Consider the following 20,911-nt stretch of genomic DNA (forward strand, 5'->3'; position numbering starts at 1 on the left):
GTCAGATTTGTTATCAAATTTTTAGATTGTTCAACTAAATTAACCATGTCTTAGTTACAATTTTGTTTTTGGCCATGAAATAAATTACTAGGCCAGGCACAGTGGCTCACACCTGTAATCCCAGCACTTCAGGAAGCTGAGGCTGGCAGATCACAGGGTCAGGAGTTCAAGACCACTCTGGCCAACAACCTTGAACCCCGTGTCTACTAAAAATACAAAAATTACCCAGGCATGGTGGCACATGCCTGTAATCCCAGCTACTCAGGAAGGTGAAGCAGGAGAATCCCTTGAAACCCAGGAGGTACAGGTTGCAGTGAGCCAACATGACACCACTGCACTCCAGCCTGAGCGACAGAGCAAGACTCCATCTCAAATAAATAAATAAATAAATAACTTAAACAGGAGCTTTATTCATTATTTCTAATCAACATCTAATCAGATATGCTTATATCATACGTATGTTAAAATACAGGTTAAATGAGTCTGGATTTGAGCAGACCTTTTTTAATTCCCATAGAAAATTTGACAAATTGCCAGGAAGTCAATTATAATTTTTTTTATTTCTGAACAGTTCTTTTTTTGTTATTTGTTGTTTGAGAGGAGTTTCACTCTTGTTGCCCAGGCTGGAGTACAGTGGCTAAATCTTGCTCACTGTAATCTCCATGTCACGGGTTCAAACGATTCTCCTGCCTCAGCCTCCCAAGTAGCTGGGATTATGGGTGCCTGCCACCACGCCTGGCTAATTTTTGTATTTGTAGTAGAAACAAGGTTTCACCATGTTGGCTAGGCTGGTCTCGAACTCCTGACCTCAGATGATCTACCTGCCTCAGCCTCCCAAAGTTCTGGGATTACAAGTGTGAGCCACCAAACCTGTCGTAAACAATTCTTTTGAACTTTGGTTTCAAATATTTCTAGGACCAAGATGGTTCCCACATCAAAGGCTTGCTGATTAATTTTATCCATCACAATTGGCCCTCTCTTCTGCGACATCGTTTTCTGGAGGAATTTATCACTCCCATTGTAAAGGTATGCTAATTAATAAGGTACCATAATGGATATTTTAAGGCCCTACTCCTCAAACCTGGATATACGTATATAATAAGCCTAGTCATATGTAATGGAATGCAGGGGACTGCATAATGTACAAAGCCATAGTCACTGTTTTTTATCACAGATATCTAAAAATAAGCAAGAAATGGCATTTTATAGCCTTCCTGAATTTGAAGAATGGAAGAGTTCTACTCCAAATCATAAAAAATGGAAAGTCAAATATTACAAAGGTTTGTAATAAAATCCATATAGAACTTCTCACTTTATTATATACCCCATACAAGACTGTATGAGAAAAGTTAGTATTCTTGATTTTATAGGTTTGGGCACCAGCACATCAAAGGAAGCTAAAGAATACTTTGCAGATATGAAAAGACATCGTATCCAGTTCAAATACTGTGGTCCCGAAGATGATGCTGCTATCAGCCTGGTATGTACGTTTGAGTTGTATTTTATATATACATTTCAGTTTTAGAAATCACTGCTTTAGTCAATTGAAACATTTACATTTTTGTATAAGAATGTTTTATAGAGCCGGGCGCAGTGCCTCACGCCTGTAATCCCAGCACTTTGGGAAGCCGAGGCGGGTGGATCACGAGGTCAAGAGATCGAGACCGTCCTGGTCAACATGGTGAAACCCTGTCTCTACTAAAAATATAAAAAGTTAGCTGGGCATGGTGGTGCGTGCCTGTAATCCCAGCTACTCAGGAGGCTGAGGCAGGAGAATTGCGTGAACCCAGGAGGAGGAGGTTGTGGTGAGCCAAGATCGCGCCATTGCACTCCAGCCTGGGTAACGAGCGAAACTCCATCTCAAAAAAAAAAAGAATGTTTTATAGAATAGAATGTCTCCAGTAAGCATATCCCAGAGATGGAATCAGATATTTCAGAAAATTTTGATTTTGGCTGGGCATGATGACTCACTCCTGTAATCCTAGCACTTTGGGAGGCCGAGGCGGGTGAAGTCAAGAGTTGGAGGGAGACCAGCCTGTCCAGCATGGTGAAACCATCTCTACTAAAAATACAAAAATTAGCTGGGCATGGTGACAGGCCCCTATAATCCCAGGTGCTCAGGAGGCTGAGGCAGGAGAATTGCTTGTACCCTGGAGGGGTTTTTTTAGGATCATTGCACTTCAGCCTGGGCAAGATAGTAAAATCTCAGGCTCAAAAAAAAAAAGACCAAAAGGCCAGGCCAGGTGGCTCACGCCTGTAATCCTAGCACTTTGGGAGGCCAAGACAGGCAGATCACCTGAGGTCAGGAGTTCACAACCAGTCTAACCAACATGGAGAAACCATGTCTCTACTGAAAATACAAAATTAGCTGGGCATGGTGGTACATGCTTGTAATCCCAGCTACCCGGAGGCTGATGCAGGAGAATCACTTGAACCCAGGTGGCAGAGGTTGCAGTGAGCTAAGATTGTGCCATTGCACTCCAGCCTGGGCAACTAGAGCAAAAATCCATCTTGGAAAAAAAAAAGAATGGGGGAAGTAGGAGAGGGACAGCGGGGGTGGGGAGTTGAGGAGACAGAGCACGGGGAGAAATGCCAGATATAGGTGAAGGGGAGGAAGGCAGCAAATCACACTGCCACCTGTGTACCTATGCAACAATCTTGCATGTTCTTCATATGTACCCCAAAACCTAAAATGCAATTAAAAAAAAAAAAAAAAGAAAACAGGATTTTTATTGTTTTTCTATTGTTTGTTTGTTCTTTGTGGAAGGATACTTGGAACCTATTAGTACCAGTGACATCTTTTTCATCCTTAAATTTGTAGGCCTTTAGCAAAAAACAGATAGATGATCGAAAGGAATGGTTAACAAATTTCATGGAGGATAGAAGACAACGAAAGTTACTTGGGCTTCCTGAGGTAAAAGTGTTAAATATATCCCACAAAATGGACTGCTTGACTGACCTTTTGGTATTGATAATATAGCAAATTAAACTTACTGAATAGTTATTTTAGTAAAAATTTGAAATGATAGAATTGTGCAGCAGTTAAATTTGCTTTATCTTTAAAACATATAAAATATTTCTGTATTCTATATTTTATAAAGACTTAATAATTATAGAAATAGTAATTCTAAAGGTTTCTTTGTTTGATTTTTGTGTTGAGCATTCTTAAGCATTGGTCTTATGTAAAACTGTTTGGTCCCTCAGGATTACTTGTATGGACAGACTACCACATATCTGACATATAATGACTTCATCAACAAGGAACTTATCCTGTTCTCAAATTCTGATAATGAGAGATCTATCCCTTCTATGGTGGATGGTGAGTTCCACTTTGTTAGTCTGTTTTTATTATAAGATAAGAAATCAATTTCCCAAAAATGGTTAAATTGAGGATACTTATGTTTGCCCTTATTTCATTTTAAAGGTTTGAAACCAGGTCAGAGAAAGGTTTTGTTTACTTGCTTCAAACGGAATGACAAGCGAGAGGTAAAGGTTGCCCAATTAGCTGGATCAGTCGCTGAAATGTCTTCTTATCATCATGGTGAGGTAAACACACAATCCATTTTTCCAGAAAGCATTATATCTTCAGAAATACCTGCATAGTCAGTCTCAAAATAGATTTGGTGAAAGTATAAGCTTATGTATTCATAGTAAAGAACAAGTTAGTAAAACCTATCAATCAATAAAACTGCTTGCCCTTTGATTTCTGAAAGTAATATTCCTGCAGGGATATTTATAAATCTGCAAAGGTCTACATTAAGAGATAGTTAGCGTGTTTATTATAACTTTGTGATGTCAAGATTTAGACCTCTACTGATTGGAAAATTGTTATAATAAATTGTGACACATATATGCATGGAATCAGTGCTATAATTTCAGTAAAACTGTGTGTATTGACACTGAGGAATATCCATGGTCTATTGTCAGGTGAGGAAAAACAGAGGCAGAACAATAACTAAAAATGTCTACAAGAATATGCTCTAAATTGTTCACTTTAGTTATCCCTGGGAATTGGAAAGGGCAACTTTCACTTTTTATATATGTCTGAATTGTTTGACTTTACACCAACACCAACAGATACTCCTTTTTTATTTTGTGATTGCTTTTTGCATTAATTATGTAAAACACTTCTAAAGAACTGGGTTGTCTACAAGTTTCTAGAAATTTAAATATAATGGTTGTTTCGTTGCTTTCAATCAAAATATAGTGGAGATACAATAAATGTTCACCCAACAAACTTTTGTTGAATGCCTGCCATGTACCAAGTATATAGAAATAAATAAAAATAATACTTTTCGTATCTCCAAGGTATAGTAACAATTTAATCTGAAGACCAGTATATACACACAGCTATAGAATAAAGTGATACATGCTAGAATAGAAATGAGCAAAGCATTGTAACACAAAGGAGGAAATAATTCATTTTGCTGAGGATAAGGAGAGGAACTCTGCCTTCAAAGTTGAGTGGGATTTAATAGATAGAATTATTGGAAGGCAAGAGCCCTGAACTTGAGCTAAAAGTCGTAGGTTCAAGTACTACTTCTGCCATCTGTTAATCTGAGGAAAGTCACTACACAACTAAACCTCACAAAATGTTACAGGATTATAGTGAAGTTTGGTCATAATAATATATTTGTATTAGTAAAAGACTCAGCTTAATAAATCTTTTTTTCTCTACAGATGTCACTAATGATGACCATTATCAATTTGGCTCAGAATTTTGTGGGTAGCAATAATCTGAACCTTTTGCAGCCCATTGGTCAGTTTGGTACCAGGCTACATGGTGGCAAGGATTCTGCTAGTCCACGATACATCTTCACAATGCTCAGGTAGGTATCCGTTCACTCTCTGGTGAATTGGCATTTCCAGTTTTGAAACAATGTGAGATTTAGTTGACTATTAATACAAAAACTCAGTTAATCAGAAGATACTGGTATCTAGTGGACAAAGGCCGGGGTGAAACTTATAAATACCCTAACATACACAGGAAAGCCCCCTCATAACAAAGAATTATCCAGTGCAACATGTCAGTTATGCTAAGATTGAGAAACCCTGATGTAGAGTTTGGGACTGAGTAAAGAAGACTTTGATTCTTCTAAATATCACAATTGAAATTTTACTCCTTTACAAAACTATCGAGAGTGATTATGAATGGTCAATTTTCAGCTGTCATCCCAGTCACCCTTTCAGTGGCATTCAACATAGTTACTAATTGCTACATCCTTGAAACTCTTTATTTGGCCTCTATGACAGTAGACTTCTCTGGTTCTCTTCTTCCTTATTAGCTTTCTTTGCTGGGTCCTTCTCACCTTCCCAACTTCTAAATACTGGTTCATCCTAGGGTTCCTTCATCAGATCTCTTTCTACTATCTACACTCAGTTCCCAAATAATCTCACATTTATCTGGTCTATACCTTTAAATTTCCAGTACTGGTCTCTCCCCTGAACTTTTATGTCTGACTGCCCTCTCAACATTTCCCACTCAGATATCTAGTTAAGTATCTCAAACATAAGTATCTAAAACAAAATCCTTAGTTTTCCTGTCTCAGTAAATGAAATGCCATCCTTCTAATTCCTCAGGCTAAAAACCTTGTCATCCTTGACTCCTTCGCTTGACACTTACATTCAGTTCCTCAGCAAATTTTATAGGCTTTGCACTGGAAAAATACTAAGCCACCCCCATCTCATCTGAACTATTGCAATCTAATCTACCGTCTGTCTTTTCTTATAGCAGCCAATTATTTTTTTAAAAAAATAAGTCACTCCAGCTGGGCACAATGGCTCATGCCTATAATTCTAGCACTTTGGGAGACCCAGGTGGGCAGATCACGAGGTCAGGAGTTCAAGACCAGCCTGGCCAACCTGGTGAAAACCTGCCTCTATTAAAGATATAAAAAATTGGCTGGATGTGGTGGTGCACACCTGTAATCCCACCTACTTGGAAGGCTGAGGCAGGTGAATTGCTTGAACTAGGGAGGCAGAGGTTGCAGTGAGCCGAGATCACACCATTGCACTCCAGCCTGGGTGACAGGGTGAGACTCCATCTCAAAAAAAGTAAAAATGAGTCACTCTGATTCAGAACCTTCAACTGCTCAGAGTAAAATCTAAAGACCTGTTTTAGCTAACCAGACATTATGTGATCCATGTCCCCACCTTCCATATCTTTTGATTCCCTCTCATACCATCTCTTCTCCAGCCACACTATCCTCAGCCTATACTCAAATACACTAAGCACATTTCCTCTTCAGGGCCTTTTACTTACTGGTTCCTTTGCCTGCAACACTCCTTCTGTAGATATCCATATGGCTCAGTCCCTCGGTTTCTTTATTTCTTTTTTCTTTTTTGAGAAGGAGTTTTACTCTGTTTGCCTAGGCTGGCACGATCTCAGCTCACTGTAACCTCTGCCTCCTAGGTTCAAGGGATTCTCCTGCCTAAGCCTCCCATGTACCTGGGATTACAGGTGCACACCACCACAGCCAGCTAATTTTGTATTTTTAGTAGAGACTGGGTTTCACTATGCTGGCCAAGCTGGTCTTGAACTGCTGTCCTCAGATGATCCCCCTACCTTGGCCTCCCAAAGTACTGGGATTACATGCTCGAGCTACCACGCCTGACCCCCTCAATTTCTTTTCTCTGCTCAAATGTAATCTTATCAGAAAAGACATAACTTTCCTTAGTACCTCTTCAGTCACTTTCTTACTTTTTCTTCTCAGTATTTAGCCCACCACCTAACAAAATGTATATTCATTGTCAAATTTCTACTGGAATGTGAGCTCCTTGAGAATTGAGACATTATGTCTATGTGCCTAACACATAGAAAGTGCTCAATAAATATTATTAAATGAGTATTAGCAGGTAAAACCAAGATAATTTTCATATATAAGTATGAGATAACATACGTCCTTTTCATAAAAGTTGTGTCAAATTCAGTATTTTTATAAAATAACATTATTTGATTATTTTCTTTAGCTCTTTGGCTCGGTTGTTATTTCCACCAAAAGATGATCACACATTGAAGTTTTTATACGATGACAACCAGCGTGTTGAGCCTGAATGGTACATTCCTATTATTCCCATGGTGCTAATAAATGGTGCTGAAGGAATCGGTACTGGGTGGTCCTGCAAAATTCCCAACTTTGATGTTCGTGAAGTTGTAAATAACATTAGGCGTTTGATGGATGGAGAAGAACCTTTGCCAATGGTAAGTATTCTGTGTGTGTTATAAGAGCTTTACTTTTCCTTGGGTTTCAATTGAGTAGACTGTATGATTAAAGAGGATGCAAACATAAAATTTAATTTCATACTTTATACTTAGATTTATTGTTAAACGCAGTTGTAATTTCTGTCTAGTATAACATTTAGAAAACATTGTTTTTTAAAATGCCAATTTAGCTTCCAAGTTACAAGAACTTCAAGGGTACTATTGAAGAACTGGCTCCAAATCAATATGTGATTAGTGGTGAAGTAGCTATTCTTAACTCCACAACCATTGAAATCTCAGAGCTTCCCGTCAGAACCTGGACCCAGGTAAATAATTGTGAATTTCTTTTTTAGTTTTGTGATCAAAAGAAACACTTTTTGTACTGTTGCTTTTGACTATTCAGGAGCCTATATTTTAGAAACTTCAGGATTATTTCTTTCTTTAGACATACAAAGAACAAGTTCTGGAGCCCATGTTGAATGGCACTGAGAAGACACCTCCTCTCATAACTGACTATAGAGAATACCATACAGATACCACTGTGAAATTTGTTGTGAAGATGACTGAAGAAAAACTGGCAGAGGCAGAGAGAGTTGGGCTACACAAAGTCTTCAAACTCCAAACTAGTCTCACATGCAACTCTATGGTATGTATTTGTTTGGTGAGATATACATTATGTTTCAATTTATATTAAAGATTAATATCTGGCTCACACCTGTAATCCCAGCACTTTGAGAGGCTGAGGTGGGTGGATCACGAGGTCAAGGGTTCAAGACAAGCCTGGCCAATATGGTGAAACCCCATCTCTACTAAAAATACAAAAATTAGCTGGGTATGGTGGCGTGCGCCTGTAGTCCCAGCTGTTTGAAAGATTGAGGCAGGAGAATCACCTGAACTCAGGAGGTAGAAGTTGCAGTGAGCCAAGATTGTGCCACTGCACTTCAGCATGGGCAACTGAGCAAGACTCCATCTCCAAAAAAAAAGATTATTATCAATTTTAAAAGTATATCTTAGTCTACCTTTATAATGTTTAGCCAATTTGTCTATTCTTGACTCTAAACTTGTTTTCCTTTTCCAGGTGCTTTTTGACCACGTAGGCTGTTTAAAGAAATATGACACAGTGTTGGATATTCTAAGAGACTTCTTTGAACTCAGACTTAAATATTACGGATTAAGAAAAGAATGGCTCCTAGGAATGCTCGGTGCTGAGTCTGCCAAACTGAATAATCAGGCTCGCTTTATCTTAGAGAAAATAGATGGCAAAATAATCATTGGTATGTTTTGGGAATAATAACTGCTTACTACGACTGTTATGCCAAACTTTGTTTAAACATTTTTGGTGAGAGTAATGGTGGAGAGAGAGGCAGAATCCATTTAATTCACCTGGTCACTTAGACAAAGATTTCTTTTAAGTATCTGATTAGATATTTATAGTTTGAAAGAGATGGTGTTTCCTTGATTGAGCATCTTGAGAAATCAAGATTTAGTTGACAATTAGACATGAGGAGAATAGAAAGCTAGAAAATCTTGCATAAACTGATTGATCAAGGGAATAATAGTACACTAATCATGCTACCGGAAGAGAAAATAAAAGAAGAGATATTAAGTCTGATGGGAAAAAAAGCAGGAAGATTATAAGTGGCTTATACTGTCTGGGTGTGATGGCTCACACCTGTAATCCCAGCACTTGAGCTGTTGAGCTAGGGAGCTCAAGGCTGCAGTAAGCCTAAATAGTGCCACTGCACTCCAGCCTAGGCACAAGAGTGACAGAATCCCTGTCTCAAAAAAAAAAAAAAAAAAAAATTTAAAGATTTGATCATAGCTTAATATATGATTTGACTGCCCCCTTGTGGTAATTTACGTTTGTCAGTGGTTTAGGAATACTTAATCTGTATACCCAGATGTACAGATTTGTGCAAGACTAAGTTTAATTTCCAGTTGTAAACTTTTGACTGGTAAAACCTTATCCCTTTCCTAAAATATTACTCAAAATAATTATCTCTACTTTTTTTTTAAATAGAAAATAAGCCTAAGAAAGAATTAATTAAAGTTCTGATTCAGAGGGGATATGATTCAGATCCTGTGAAGGCTTGGAAAGAAGCCCAGCAAAAGGTAATCTTGGTTGGCACTTTTCTATATTGTTAAAGACTATGTATTAAATAATTATTATGTTTCACATTTTCTAATAAGGCTACATTTTATTTCATCCTTTAGGTTCCAGATGAAGAAGAAAATGAAGAGAGTGACAATGAAAAGGAAACTGAAAAGGGTGACTCCGTAACAGATTCTGGACCAACCTTCAACTATCTTCTTGATATGCCCCTTTGGTATCTAACCAAAGAAAAGAAAGATGAACTATGTAGACTAAGAAATGAAAAAGTGAGTTGGTGGTAGGATGGTACATGCTGCTTAGTTTTGTTCTAATGGTAAAAGTAAAAATTATATGTTGCATGAAAATGCTGCTTGTGTACATATATTAACTCAATTTTGAAATTATGAAGGAGCAAGAGCTGGACACGTTAAAGAGAAAGAGTCCATCAGATTTGTGGAAAGAAGACTTGGCTGCATTTGTTGAAGAATTGGAGGTGTGTAGTTTATAATGCCCATGCTAGATTTTTTTATTAATGAAATAATATATTCCAACAGTATACCTTTGTCAAGATAGTTCACAATTGGCAATAGAAAGAAAATAAGAGGCATAAGGATAAATCCAAAATAATGTATAAAAGAACAGATCATTGGCCAGGTGCATTGGCTCATGCTGATAATTCCAGCATTTTGGGAGGCTGAGATGGGTGCATCACTTGAGGTCAGGAGTTCAAGACCAGCCTCGCCAACGTGGTGAAACCCCATCTCTACTAAAAATACAAAAAATTAGCCAGGCATGGTGGCGGGCATCTATAATCCCAGCTACTCAGGAGGGTTAGGCAGGAAAATCTCTTGAACCTGGGAAGCGGAAGTTGCAGTGAGCTGAAATTGCATCATCGCACTTCAGCCTTGGCAACAAGAGCGAAACTCCATCTCAAAAAAAAAAAAAAAAAAAGGACAAAGCCACTGGGTGTGGTGGCTCACGCCTGTAATTCCAATGTGCTATGAGAGGCTGAGGCAGGAGGATCACTTGAGATAAGGAGTTTAAGACCAGCCTGGACAACATAGCAAGACCTCATCTTTACAAATTTTTTTTTTAAATAGCCATGCATGCTGGTGTGGGCCTATAGTCTCAGCTACTCTGGAGGCCAAGGTGGGAGGGTCACTGAAGAACAGGTTCAAAGCTTCAGTGAACTATGATCATTTACCCATGTACTCCAGCCTGGGTGATAGAGCATAATTGTCTCTTTAAAAAAACAAAAAACCTTATTTCTTAAACTTAACATGCAAATTTATATTATTGCACTTCAGTATAGATGCCTAGCTCATTGTAATCACTTGACTGGATACGTGTGCATCACTTCCTTTCATATTTTATATGTGAGTTTATACATATATATGTATATACATGTTTTATTCTTAGTTTCTCCCTTGTTTTCCTCAAAAAGGTTAAGTGGGTAGAATCAGGAATAAAACCCAGTCTTCTGTCTCCACACCTTCCTTTTCAAGGTGTGCCTTAATTACATCTTCACTATTGTTTGTAGTATACTAGGTTATGGAACAATTTATAACAAGTTTTTAAGATGTAACAAATGGAAATCAGCTTAACTGTGGCCTTTTAGATGTTGTAATGTTTTTGTTAGCATATAAATTTGCTTTCTTATATCCCTTCTATAGGCTGTTGAAGCCAAGGAAAAACAAGATGAGCAAGTCGGACTTCCTGGGAAAGGGGGGAAAGCAAAGGGGAAAAAAGCACAAATGGCTGAAGTTTTGCCTTCTCCATGTGGTCAAAGAGTCATTCCACGAATAACTATAGAAATGAAAGCAGATGCAGAAAAGAAAAGTAAAAAGAAAATTAAGGTAATACTCTTGTGGTGGCTCACACCTGTAACCCCAGCACTTTGGGAGGCCAAGGTGGGTGGATCACTTGAGGTCAGTAGTTCGAGACCAGTCTGGCCAGCATAGTGAAATCCCATCTCTACTAAAAATACAGAAAATTAGCCAGGCGTGGTGACGGGCACCTGTAATCCATCTACTCAGGAGGCTGAGGCAGGAGAATCGCGTAAACCCAGGAGGTGGAGGTTGCAGTGAGCCAGGGTTGCACCACTGTACTCAGCCTGGGCAACAGAATGAAACTCCATCTCAAAAAAAAAGTAATACTCTTGAAAAAATTATGCATAAAATATTGATGCATAGCTCCACTTAAAATTTAAAAAAAAACTTAAGATTCCTAATCCCATAGTTGAGAATTTATTCTATATTCAACCCTAACTTTCCTATGTACCTGGTTTTTTAATGTATAAATATCTTGAAAAAGTCATACCTGTATCTTTATTCAGAGCTGTTAACCAAAACCCAAATAAAAAAAGCACTCTGACCTTATTTATATTTGACTATATATTTATATATTTGACTGTATCTTTCAAATAAATTGGCAAAACTTAACCATTTTTGTCTTGCTATCTTTTAGAATGAAAATACTGAAGGAAACCCTCAAGAAGATGGTATGGAATTAGAAAGCCTAAGACAAAGATTAGAAAAGAAACAGAAAAGAGAACCAGGTATAGCATTTTAAGGAAAATGGTATAAAGTGAAGATTAAATTGTGTTTCTTACCTGGGACATTCCACATAGATGTTCAAAACCTTTTTGTTGAATTGAGAAACCTGAAAGAAGATTGTATCTGACTTCTGCTTGGACCTCTTTAATATTGTCCTTGGAATTTGATTCATTTTAGAAAATATTTTATAATGAAATAGTTTGTTAATTTGAACTCCTTAATTGGGATCTAAGAAAACACCCAGTTTATTAGATTCTATTTTCTAGCCAATTATGAGGTTCTAGTATATAAAGTTTCTTAAGGAAAGTGACTACATGTTAGTCATGGTTGTATTATAGTATCTCTAGAGTGCAACATATAGGTAAGATAGGTAGTGTTCACTCAGTGAACTAAATAGTATTAACAATTCTGTTAATCATTTGATAATGCCTCTACTATCTCCTTTTTTAAAAACATCTTTATTGAGATATTCACATACCAAATTTGTCCATTTAACATATACCAGTCGGCTGGGCACCATGGCTCATGCCTGTAATCCCTGCACTTTGGGAGACTGAGGCAGGAAGATCACTTGAGGTCAGGAATCATTTGGACCCGGGAGACAGAGGATGCAGAGAACCAAGACTGTGGCATTACACTCCAGCCTGGGCGACAAAGCGAGACTCCAACTCAAAAATAAAAATAAAAATATAAATAATACCATTCAGTGGTTTTAGTATAATCACAGAGTTAGTACAATTTGTCACCCCCTAAGAAAACTGTGCTCATTAACCATCACTTGCCATTTGCCACCAACTTTTCTCCCCACTAGGCAACAACTAAAAAATCTATCTCTAGGTTTTCCTTTTCTGGGCATTTCCTATAAATTGAATCTACAATATGTGGTCTCTTGGGGCTGACTTCTTTCACTTAGCACAATATTTTCAAGGGTAACCCATGTAGTACCCCATGTATTTATTTTTTGTTGTTTTTTTGAGACAGACTGTTGCTCTGTCACCCAGGCTGGCATGCAGTAGCAGCAAGATCTTGGCTCACTGCAACCTCTGCCTTCTAGGTTGAGGCGATTCTCCTGCCTCAGCCTCCTGAGTACCTGGGATTACAGGCACGCACCACCACACCCAACTAATTTTTGTATTTTTAGTAGAAACAGTGTTTTAGCATGTTGGCTGGGCTAGTCTCAAATTCCTGATCAAGTGATCCACCCACCTCGGCCTCCCAAAGTGCTGGGATTACAGGTACAAGCCACTGAGCCCAACCAGTACTTCATTCTTTTTTATTGCCAAATAGTATTTCATTGTATGGCTATGCCACATTTTATCTGTTTATCAGTTGATGGGGTTTTTTGTTTCTTTTTTAATTGAGACAGAGTCTGTCTTCGTCTGCACTCCAGGATGGAGTGCAGGGGCACAATCTCAGCTTGCCACATCTCTGCCTCCCAGATTCAAGTGATTCTTCTGCCTCAGCCTCCCAAGTAGCTGGGATTACAGATGTCTGCCACCATGCCTGGCTAATTTTTTTGTATTTTTAGTGGAGATGGGGTTTTGCCATGTTTGCCAGGCTGGTCTCAAACTCCTCACCTCAGGTGATCCGCCCACCTTGGCCTCCCAAAGTGCTGGGATTACAAGTGTGAGCCACTGTGCCCGGCCTATTTCTACTTTTTGATGATTGTGATTAATACTGTGAGCATTTATGTACTGTGCAAGTTTTTGTGTGAACTTAATTTTTATTTCTCTTGGGTAGATACCTAGGAGTAGAATAGTTGAGCCATGTGATTATTCTATGTTTAACCTTTTAAGGAACTGCTGGACTGTTTTCTAAAGCAGTTGCACCATTTTTCATTCCCACTAACAGTGTATGAGGATTCCTGTTTCTCCACTTCCTCACCAGCATTTGTTGTCTTTCTCTTTGATTCTAGCCATTCTAGTGTGTATGAAGTGGTTGGTATCAGCCTCCCGTACTGTTGGGATTACAGGCATGAGCCACTGCGCCCAGCCTTGATGATGTTTTTTGAAGCACAAATTTTTAATTCTTATGAAGTCCAGGTTACCTATTTTTTTGTTATTGCTTATGCTTTTGGTGTCATATCTAATCTTTTGTTAAACTGAAAGTCATGAAGGTAGGCCTCTGTGTTTTATTCTAAGCATTTTATAGATTTAGTTCTTAAATTCAGGTCTGTGATCCACTTTAAATTAGTTTCTGTATGTGGTATGAGGAAGGTGTCCAACCTGATTCCCTTGCATGTAGATATCCAATTATTTCAGTACCATATGTTAAAAAGATTTATTTCTACAATGTTTATCTTCACCCTTGTCAGAAATCAATTGATTATAAATGTTAAGATCTCTGTCCTTGAGTATCTACTTTTTTTGAGACAGGGTCTCACTCTGTTGTCCAGGCTGGTATTGAAATCCTGGCTCAAGCAATCCTTCTATTTCAGTCTCCCAAGTAGCTGGGACTACAGGCGCTCACCGCCATGACTGGCTAATTTCTAAAACTTTTTTGTAGAGACAGTCCTTTTTTTCCTTTTCTTTCTTTTTTCTTTTTTTTTTTTTTTTTTTTTTTTTTGAGACAAGATCTCACTCTGTCTCCCAGGCTGGAGTATAGTGGCATGATCACAGCTCACTGTAGCCTCAATCTCTTAGGCTCAAACAATCCTCCTGCCTCAGCCTCCCTAGTGGTTGGAACCACAGGCACACTCCACCATGCCCACTAATTTCTGTATTTTTTTGTAGAGATGAGGTTTTACCATGTTGTCCAGGCTGGTCTCAAGCTCCTGAGCCCAAGTGATCTGCCTACCTCACCCTCCCAAAGTGCTGAGATTACAGGCGTGAGCCACCGAACCCAGCCAAGATGGGGTCTTGCATCTTGCCCCAGCTGATCTCAAATCCCTGGGCTCAAGTAATCCTCCCTCCCCAGTCTCCCAAAGTGCTGGGATTACAGGCATGAGCCACTGTGCCCCAGCCACATTGTATTTACGTATGAGATTAAGTGACCAAGCTATATGCTTCACAAAAACAGGGATCATGTCTGTTTCTTTTCATTGTTGTATTCTCAGAACTATCACAGCAGTCAATAAATTTGAAGGATGGATGGATGATAGATGGAGAAAAGTGAGTCAAAGAATATATAAAGGTGATTAATTTCTATCTCCCCTCTAGGTACAAAGACAAAGAAACAAACTACATTGCCATTTAAGCCAATCAAAAAAGGAAAGAAGAGAAATCCCTGGTCAGATTCAGAATCAGATAGGAGCAGTGACGAAAGTAATTTTGATGTCCCTCCACGAGAAACGGAGCCACGGAGAGCAGCAAGTAAGGAAAACTAAAAGAAGATATGCTGTAGGAGTTAAATGGCCAATATACTTCAGGGTACTTTGCCTCCAAAATTACTATATCTTAATAGAGCAATAAATTATGCTAAAGCTTTGAAATATTGAAGCATTTTTCAGGAGATTAAAAAACTAAAATATTCATGAAATGTTATATCAACTTATAAATTAAATGTTTCTCCTACCCTCTGATTTTTTTACATATGTATGTTTTTACTAGCAAAAAACAAATTCACAGTGGATTTGGATTCAGATGAAGATTTCTCAGATTTTGATGAAAAAACTCAGGATGAAGATTTTGTCCCATCAGATGCTAGTCCACCTAAAACCAAAACTTCCTCAAAGTAAGTATCTTATCTAATAGGGGTTTTGTCATGATTATTTCTAATATATTCTTTTTTGCTTAACACATTTAGAATTGGTTGTCAGGATATATATATATTTTTTTAATTCTAGACTTAATAACAAAGAACCGAAACCACAGAAAAGTGCCATGTCAGGTATGTATTTAAGTAAAAATATTGAGACATCTGCCTTACTGGGATTCTCAGATCCAACTGCGTTCTAATCCTGGCTGCATTATCCAAGTACTTCCTTTGGAAATAAATTTGAGTTCTTATTAACATTATGTTGATATTGTTTAGTTTCACATAATAGGTTCTGCATTCAACATACTAAAAGTAATTACAGTGTTTGCCAGGTACTTTGCTTGGTGCTAGAGATGCAAAAAAACTGTTCTTGCTGATAAAAAATTTAGAAATCAGAACAAAGTTTTAAGAGCATGTTTTAAATATTCCAGAAAAGTTACATATTTGGTGTTTCAATAGAAATTCATAGCAGGGACAAAGCAGAAAATGGATTTTCATGTGTTGCTTAAATGTACTATTTTCCTTTCCATTTGAAATAATAGACCTTGAAGGTGGTGATGCTAAGGATAGTGTACCACTGTCGTCAAGCCCTCCTGCTACACATTTCCCAGATGAAACTGAAATTACAAATCCAGTTCCTAAAAAGAATGTGACAGTGAAGAAGACAGCAGCAAAAAGTAAGCCTAAATCTTTGAGATGAGTTAATGTTGCAATTAACTAACTGGTTTCCACAAGTCAGTTTCAATTTTTATTGCCAAAATTTACTGTTGATATTACAAATTAAACCTTTTCCAAATGGAAACAATTTCTTTTAGATCTTTATAATCAAAATTAGTAGTCAAGGCTTGTCCAAAATAGTAAGTCATCTCTATTGATTGTTCATTCAGTTACATATCAAACTCTTTGTTCTACTGTTTTCCCCCTTCTCACTACTGCACTTGATTAGTCAGAAAACAAAAGCTAGGCACAGTGGCTCATGCCTGTAATCTCAGCACTTTGGAAAGCTAAAGCAAGAGGATCGCTTGAGGCCAGTAGTTCAAGGCGTAATATTATGATCAAGCCACTGCACTCCAGCCTCAGGGAGAGAGATCCTGTCTTCAAAATAAGGTAGTCCAAAGGTTTAAAATCAGCACATTTCTCTCAATATCAGACTTCACCTAGTTCATTTCTATGACAAGGTTAGGATTTATAAGCAGTTGCAAATGTTTAATGTGAAACGTATTCTTTTTTTTTGAGATGGAGTTTTGCTCTTGTTGCCCAGACTGGAGTGTAATGGCTCGATTCCAGCTCACTTCAACCTCTGCCAACTGGGTTCAAGCAATTCTTCTGCCTCAGCCTCCCTATTAGCTGGGACTACAGGTTTGCGCCACCATGCCTGGCTAATTTGTATTTTTTTTTTAGTAGAGACGGAGTATCTTCATGTTGGTCAGGCTGGTCTCAAACTCCTGACCTCAGGTGATCCGGTCGCCTTGACCTCCCAAAGTGCTGGGATTATAGGCATGAGCAACCAGGCCCGGCCTAAAACATACTCTTAAAATTGAATGTTTAAGACTGCGTGTGGCCGGGTGCAGTGGTTCTTGCCTGTAATCCCAGCACTTTGGGAGGACAAGGCAGGCAGATCACCTGAGGCTGGGAATTCAACAAGACCAGTCTGACCAAAATGGAGAAACCCCCATCTCTACAAAAAATTATAAAAATAGCCTGGCATGGTAGCGTAAGCCTGTAATCCCAGCTACTGGGGAGACTGAGTCAGGAGAATCACTTGAACCCAGGAGGCAGAGGTTGCGTTAAGCCAAGATCGCGCCATTGCACTCCAGCCTGGGCAACAAGAGCAAAACTGCGTCTCAAAAAAAAAAAAAAAGGGGGGGGAACTGGCCAGGTGTGGTGGCACATGCCTGTAGTTCCATCTACTTGGGGGACTGAAACAGGAGATTCACTTGAACCCAGGAGGCAGAGGCTGCAGTGAGCCGAGATCTCGCCACTGCATTCCAGCCTGGGTAAGACAAAACAAGACTCTGTTGCAAAAAAAAAAAAAAAAATTGGATGTTTAAGAATACTTTGATTTTCTAATATATTTTCAGCTCTCTTAGATTGTCTTTTCCTGTTAAACATACACAGTCATCACATTGCTGAAGAAAGTTCACAATGAGAACAATCCATCTAAGAGTGGCTGTGACTAGGCCAGGCATGGTGACTAATAATGCCTGTAATCCCAGCACTTTGGGAGCCCAAGGCAGGTGGATCACCTGAGGTCAGGAGTTTGAGACCAGCTTGACCAACATAGTAAAACCCCGTCTCTACTAAAAATATGAAAAATTAGGGCCAGGTGCTGTGGCTCAAGCCTATAATACCAGCACTTTGGGAGGCCAAGGCGGGTGTATCACAAGGTCAAGAGATCGAGACCATCCTGGTCAACATGGTGAAACCCCATCTCTACTAAAAATACAAAAATTAGCTGGGCATGGTGGCGTGCTCCTGTAGTCCCAGTTACTCAGGAGGCTGAGTCAGAATTGCTTGAACCCAGGAGGCGGAGGTTGTGGTGAGCCGAGATTGTGCCATTGCACTCCAGCCTGGGTAACAAGAGCAAAACTCCGTCTCAAAAAAAATGAAAAACTAGCCGGGCATGGTGGTGTGCACCTATAATCCCAGCTACTCAGGAGGTTGAGGCAGGATAATCACTTGAACCCAGGAGGTGAAGGTTGCAGTGAGCCAAGATCGCTCCATTGCACTCCAGTCTGGGCGACAGAGTGAGACTCCATCTCAAAAAAAAAAAAAAGCGGCTGTGACAAATACCTGTGTTGAATTGCAGGTCAGTCTTCCAACACCACTACTGGTGCAAAAAAAAGAGCTGCCCCAAAAGGAACTAGAAAGGATCCAGCCTTGAATTCTGGTGTCTCTCAAAAGCCTGATCCTGTGAAAACAAAGAATCGCCGCAAAAGGAAGCCATCCACTTCTGATGATTCTGACTCTAATTTTGAGAAAATTGTTTCTAAAGCAGTCACAAGCAAGGTGAGTGTTAATCCTAGTCAGTCCTTTTGCTGTAGATATTCTGAAGGACATAACTAAGCCCTTGCTCTTAATAATTTGGCATGTCTTTTAGAAAATTGACTCATAATTCATTAGCTTTTACTGTAATACTTAGTTTTAACAAAGTTAAATATGCTACTTACTTGGGCAATGGAAGAGTTGGCCTTAGATCTGCTTCTTATTACTTGATAAAAAGTAGAAGACTCCTTGAATGTAGTCTTGATAAATTTTTTTTACATTGCAATTATGTTGTCAGATTTACATTGTGCAAATTACCTGGACTTTCCTTTTTCAGAAATCCAAGGGGGAGAGCGATGACTTCCATATGGATTTTGACTCAGCTCTGGCTCCTCGGGCAAAATCTGGACGGGCAAAGAAACCTATAACATACCTGGAAGAGTCAGATGAAGATGATCTGTTTTAAAATGTGAGGCAGTTATTTTAAGTAGTTATCTTATTGAGCCCAAGACTGGTTTTAAAGTTACCTGAAGGTGTTAACTTCCTCCCCTCTGAATTTAGTTTGGGGAAGGTGTTTTCATTACAAGACCATCAAAATGAAGTGAGTAGAGCCCAAGTGTCCTTTAGCTTTTTTGTTTTATTTTGTTTTGTTTTTGAGATGGAGTCTCACTCTGTCGCCCAGGCTGGCGTGCAGTGGCGTGATCTTGGCTCACAGCAACCTCCACCTCCTGGGTTCAAGCAATTCTTCTTCCTCAGCCTCCCGAGTATCTGGAAGTACAGGCACACCACCAAGCCTAATTTTTGTATTAGTGGAGACGGAGTTTCACCACGTTAGCCAGGCTGGTCTCAAACTCCTGACCTCAGGTGAGCCAACTGCCTCACCTCTCAAAGTGCTAGGATTACAGGCCTGAACCCCTGCGCCCTGCCCCTTTAGCTTTTTATAGTACTGTCTAAATATTGACCATGGAAATTGTTCTCTGTTTTGTTTGTGTTTGAGCCTGCTTTCTTTTGTCTTTAAAACCTGATTTTAAGTTCTTCTGAACTCTAGAAATAGTTATCTGGTCACTTTAGCATAAAGCAGTGTGTTTAACCATCCATTAAGCTAAAACTAGAGCAGTTTGATTTAAAAATGTCACTCTGCCTCCTTTCCTACTTTTAGTAAATATGAGATAGAGCATAGTTAATTCTCTGTTTTATCTTAGTTTTATACATAACTCACCCTCAGATAGAACTTTATGGTTCTAGTATGGATACTCCACACTAGTCAAATTTTTGTTTAAGCAATGAGAAATTGCTCATGTTCTTCATCTTCTCAAATCATCAGAGACTAAAGAAAAATACTTTGTGTCTATAACTTGACTTGACACAATCAATAGAACGAAGAAAATTAGACCAGTTATGTGATAATTTCAGCTCTTAACTGTCCCCTCCGGCTGCCCCTGAGTCTGAATCTCCCAAAGAGAGCAACCAGTTTCTAAAGGGCACTGGATTGCAGAAGACTGGGGGACAACATTCGCTCCAAGATCTCTTAAATGTTATATTGATAACCATGCCCAGCAATGAGTGATTAGATTAATATCTCCATAATTTCAATTTGTAACTTTTTAAAGACCTGTCTACGTTGTTACATGTGTGTGACTTGAGTGATGTTATCAGTGTTTTTGTAAATATTTACTATGTTTTTCTATTAGCTAAATTCTAACAATTTTGTACTTCAATAAAATGTTTCAAACATTGCAACCCATAGAATGCCTTTTTTAAAATGCACACTACACCCTTTTACTTATTCTAAAATACAGTCTTCACTTCTCTTTCAGAAGCATTTCAGTCATATTCTGACAGAAATTACAGCCTCTGGCTATGGTGATAGGTCCAAGAGATAGGCATTATGACCCAATTAACGCCAATAAGACTTTTCCCTGGGATTTTATACATGAGTACTAAGTTCTTCATCTCCGCCATACTTGATCAGTAAATATGCATGGTTTTTTTTTTAATGGTACCTTCCTTTAACAACTATTTCAATAACCTAGTCAACTACTTGGTGGTATCAGTAAGTTATATTGGGTCTAATCCATTTAGGAAAAAAATCAGATAAATCTCTTCATACCTTATATCAAAATTAAGTTCAAATAGATGAAATATTTAAATGTCAAAAACTATTTGAAAAGTATAAAACAATCTTGACTTACAGAGGGATAAACTAAACAAAACTCAAGGGTAGTATTGACAAAGATAATGGAGGAATTAGCCCTTTCAAAGAAATCTGGGCCACACATGGTGCCTCACACCTTTAATCCCAGAAGTTTAGGAGGTCAAGGAGGAAGGACTGCTTGAGCCCAGAAGAAAGGTTACAGTGACCAGAGATTGTGCCACTGCACT

General features: G+C 38.7%; 1 protein-coding gene across 2 annotated transcripts in view; it reads left to right on the top strand.

The window, feature by feature from the left end:
• Window positions 1-20,269, top strand: part of TOP2A (DNA topoisomerase II alpha) — a 30,468-nt gene extending 10,199 nt beyond the window's left edge. For both annotated transcript variants that reach the window (XM_078373648.1, XM_002748560.5), the window contains 22 exons: window positions 916-1,026; window positions 1,175-1,280; window positions 1,371-1,480; window positions 2,822-2,914; window positions 3,205-3,319; window positions 3,425-3,546; window positions 4,681-4,829; window positions 6,970-7,201; window positions 7,393-7,527; window positions 7,647-7,847; window positions 8,280-8,475; window positions 9,222-9,313; window positions 9,416-9,580; window positions 9,703-9,786; window positions 10,967-11,149; window positions 11,760-11,850; window positions 15,007-15,159; window positions 15,397-15,520; window positions 15,633-15,676; window positions 16,087-16,221; window positions 18,354-18,553; window positions 18,867-20,269. In XM_078373648.1, the coding sequence (XP_078229774.1) occupies window positions 916-1,026; window positions 1,175-1,280; window positions 1,371-1,480; window positions 2,822-2,914; window positions 3,205-3,319; window positions 3,425-3,546; window positions 4,681-4,829; window positions 6,970-7,201; window positions 7,393-7,527; window positions 7,647-7,847; window positions 8,280-8,475; window positions 9,222-9,313; window positions 9,416-9,580; window positions 9,703-9,786; window positions 10,967-11,149; window positions 11,760-11,850; window positions 15,007-15,159; window positions 15,397-15,520; window positions 15,633-15,676; window positions 16,087-16,221; window positions 18,354-18,553; window positions 18,867-18,995 (2,970 nt within the window). In that variant the 3' untranslated portion in view covers window positions 18,996-20,269. The remainder of the gene's footprint in view (window positions 1-915; window positions 1,027-1,174; window positions 1,281-1,370; window positions 1,481-2,821; window positions 2,915-3,204; window positions 3,320-3,424; window positions 3,547-4,680; window positions 4,830-6,969; window positions 7,202-7,392; window positions 7,528-7,646; window positions 7,848-8,279; window positions 8,476-9,221; window positions 9,314-9,415; window positions 9,581-9,702; window positions 9,787-10,966; window positions 11,150-11,759; window positions 11,851-15,006; window positions 15,160-15,396; window positions 15,521-15,632; window positions 15,677-16,086; window positions 16,222-18,353; window positions 18,554-18,866) is intronic.
• Window positions 20,270-20,911: the final 642 nt, after the last annotated feature.

Source organism: Callithrix jacchus, chromosome 5, assembly GCF_049354715.1.
Source record: "Callithrix jacchus isolate 240 chromosome 5, calJac240_pri, whole genome shotgun sequence".
In the NCBI taxonomy this organism is placed as follows: Eukaryota; Metazoa; Chordata; class Mammalia; order Primates; family Cebidae; genus Callithrix; species Callithrix jacchus.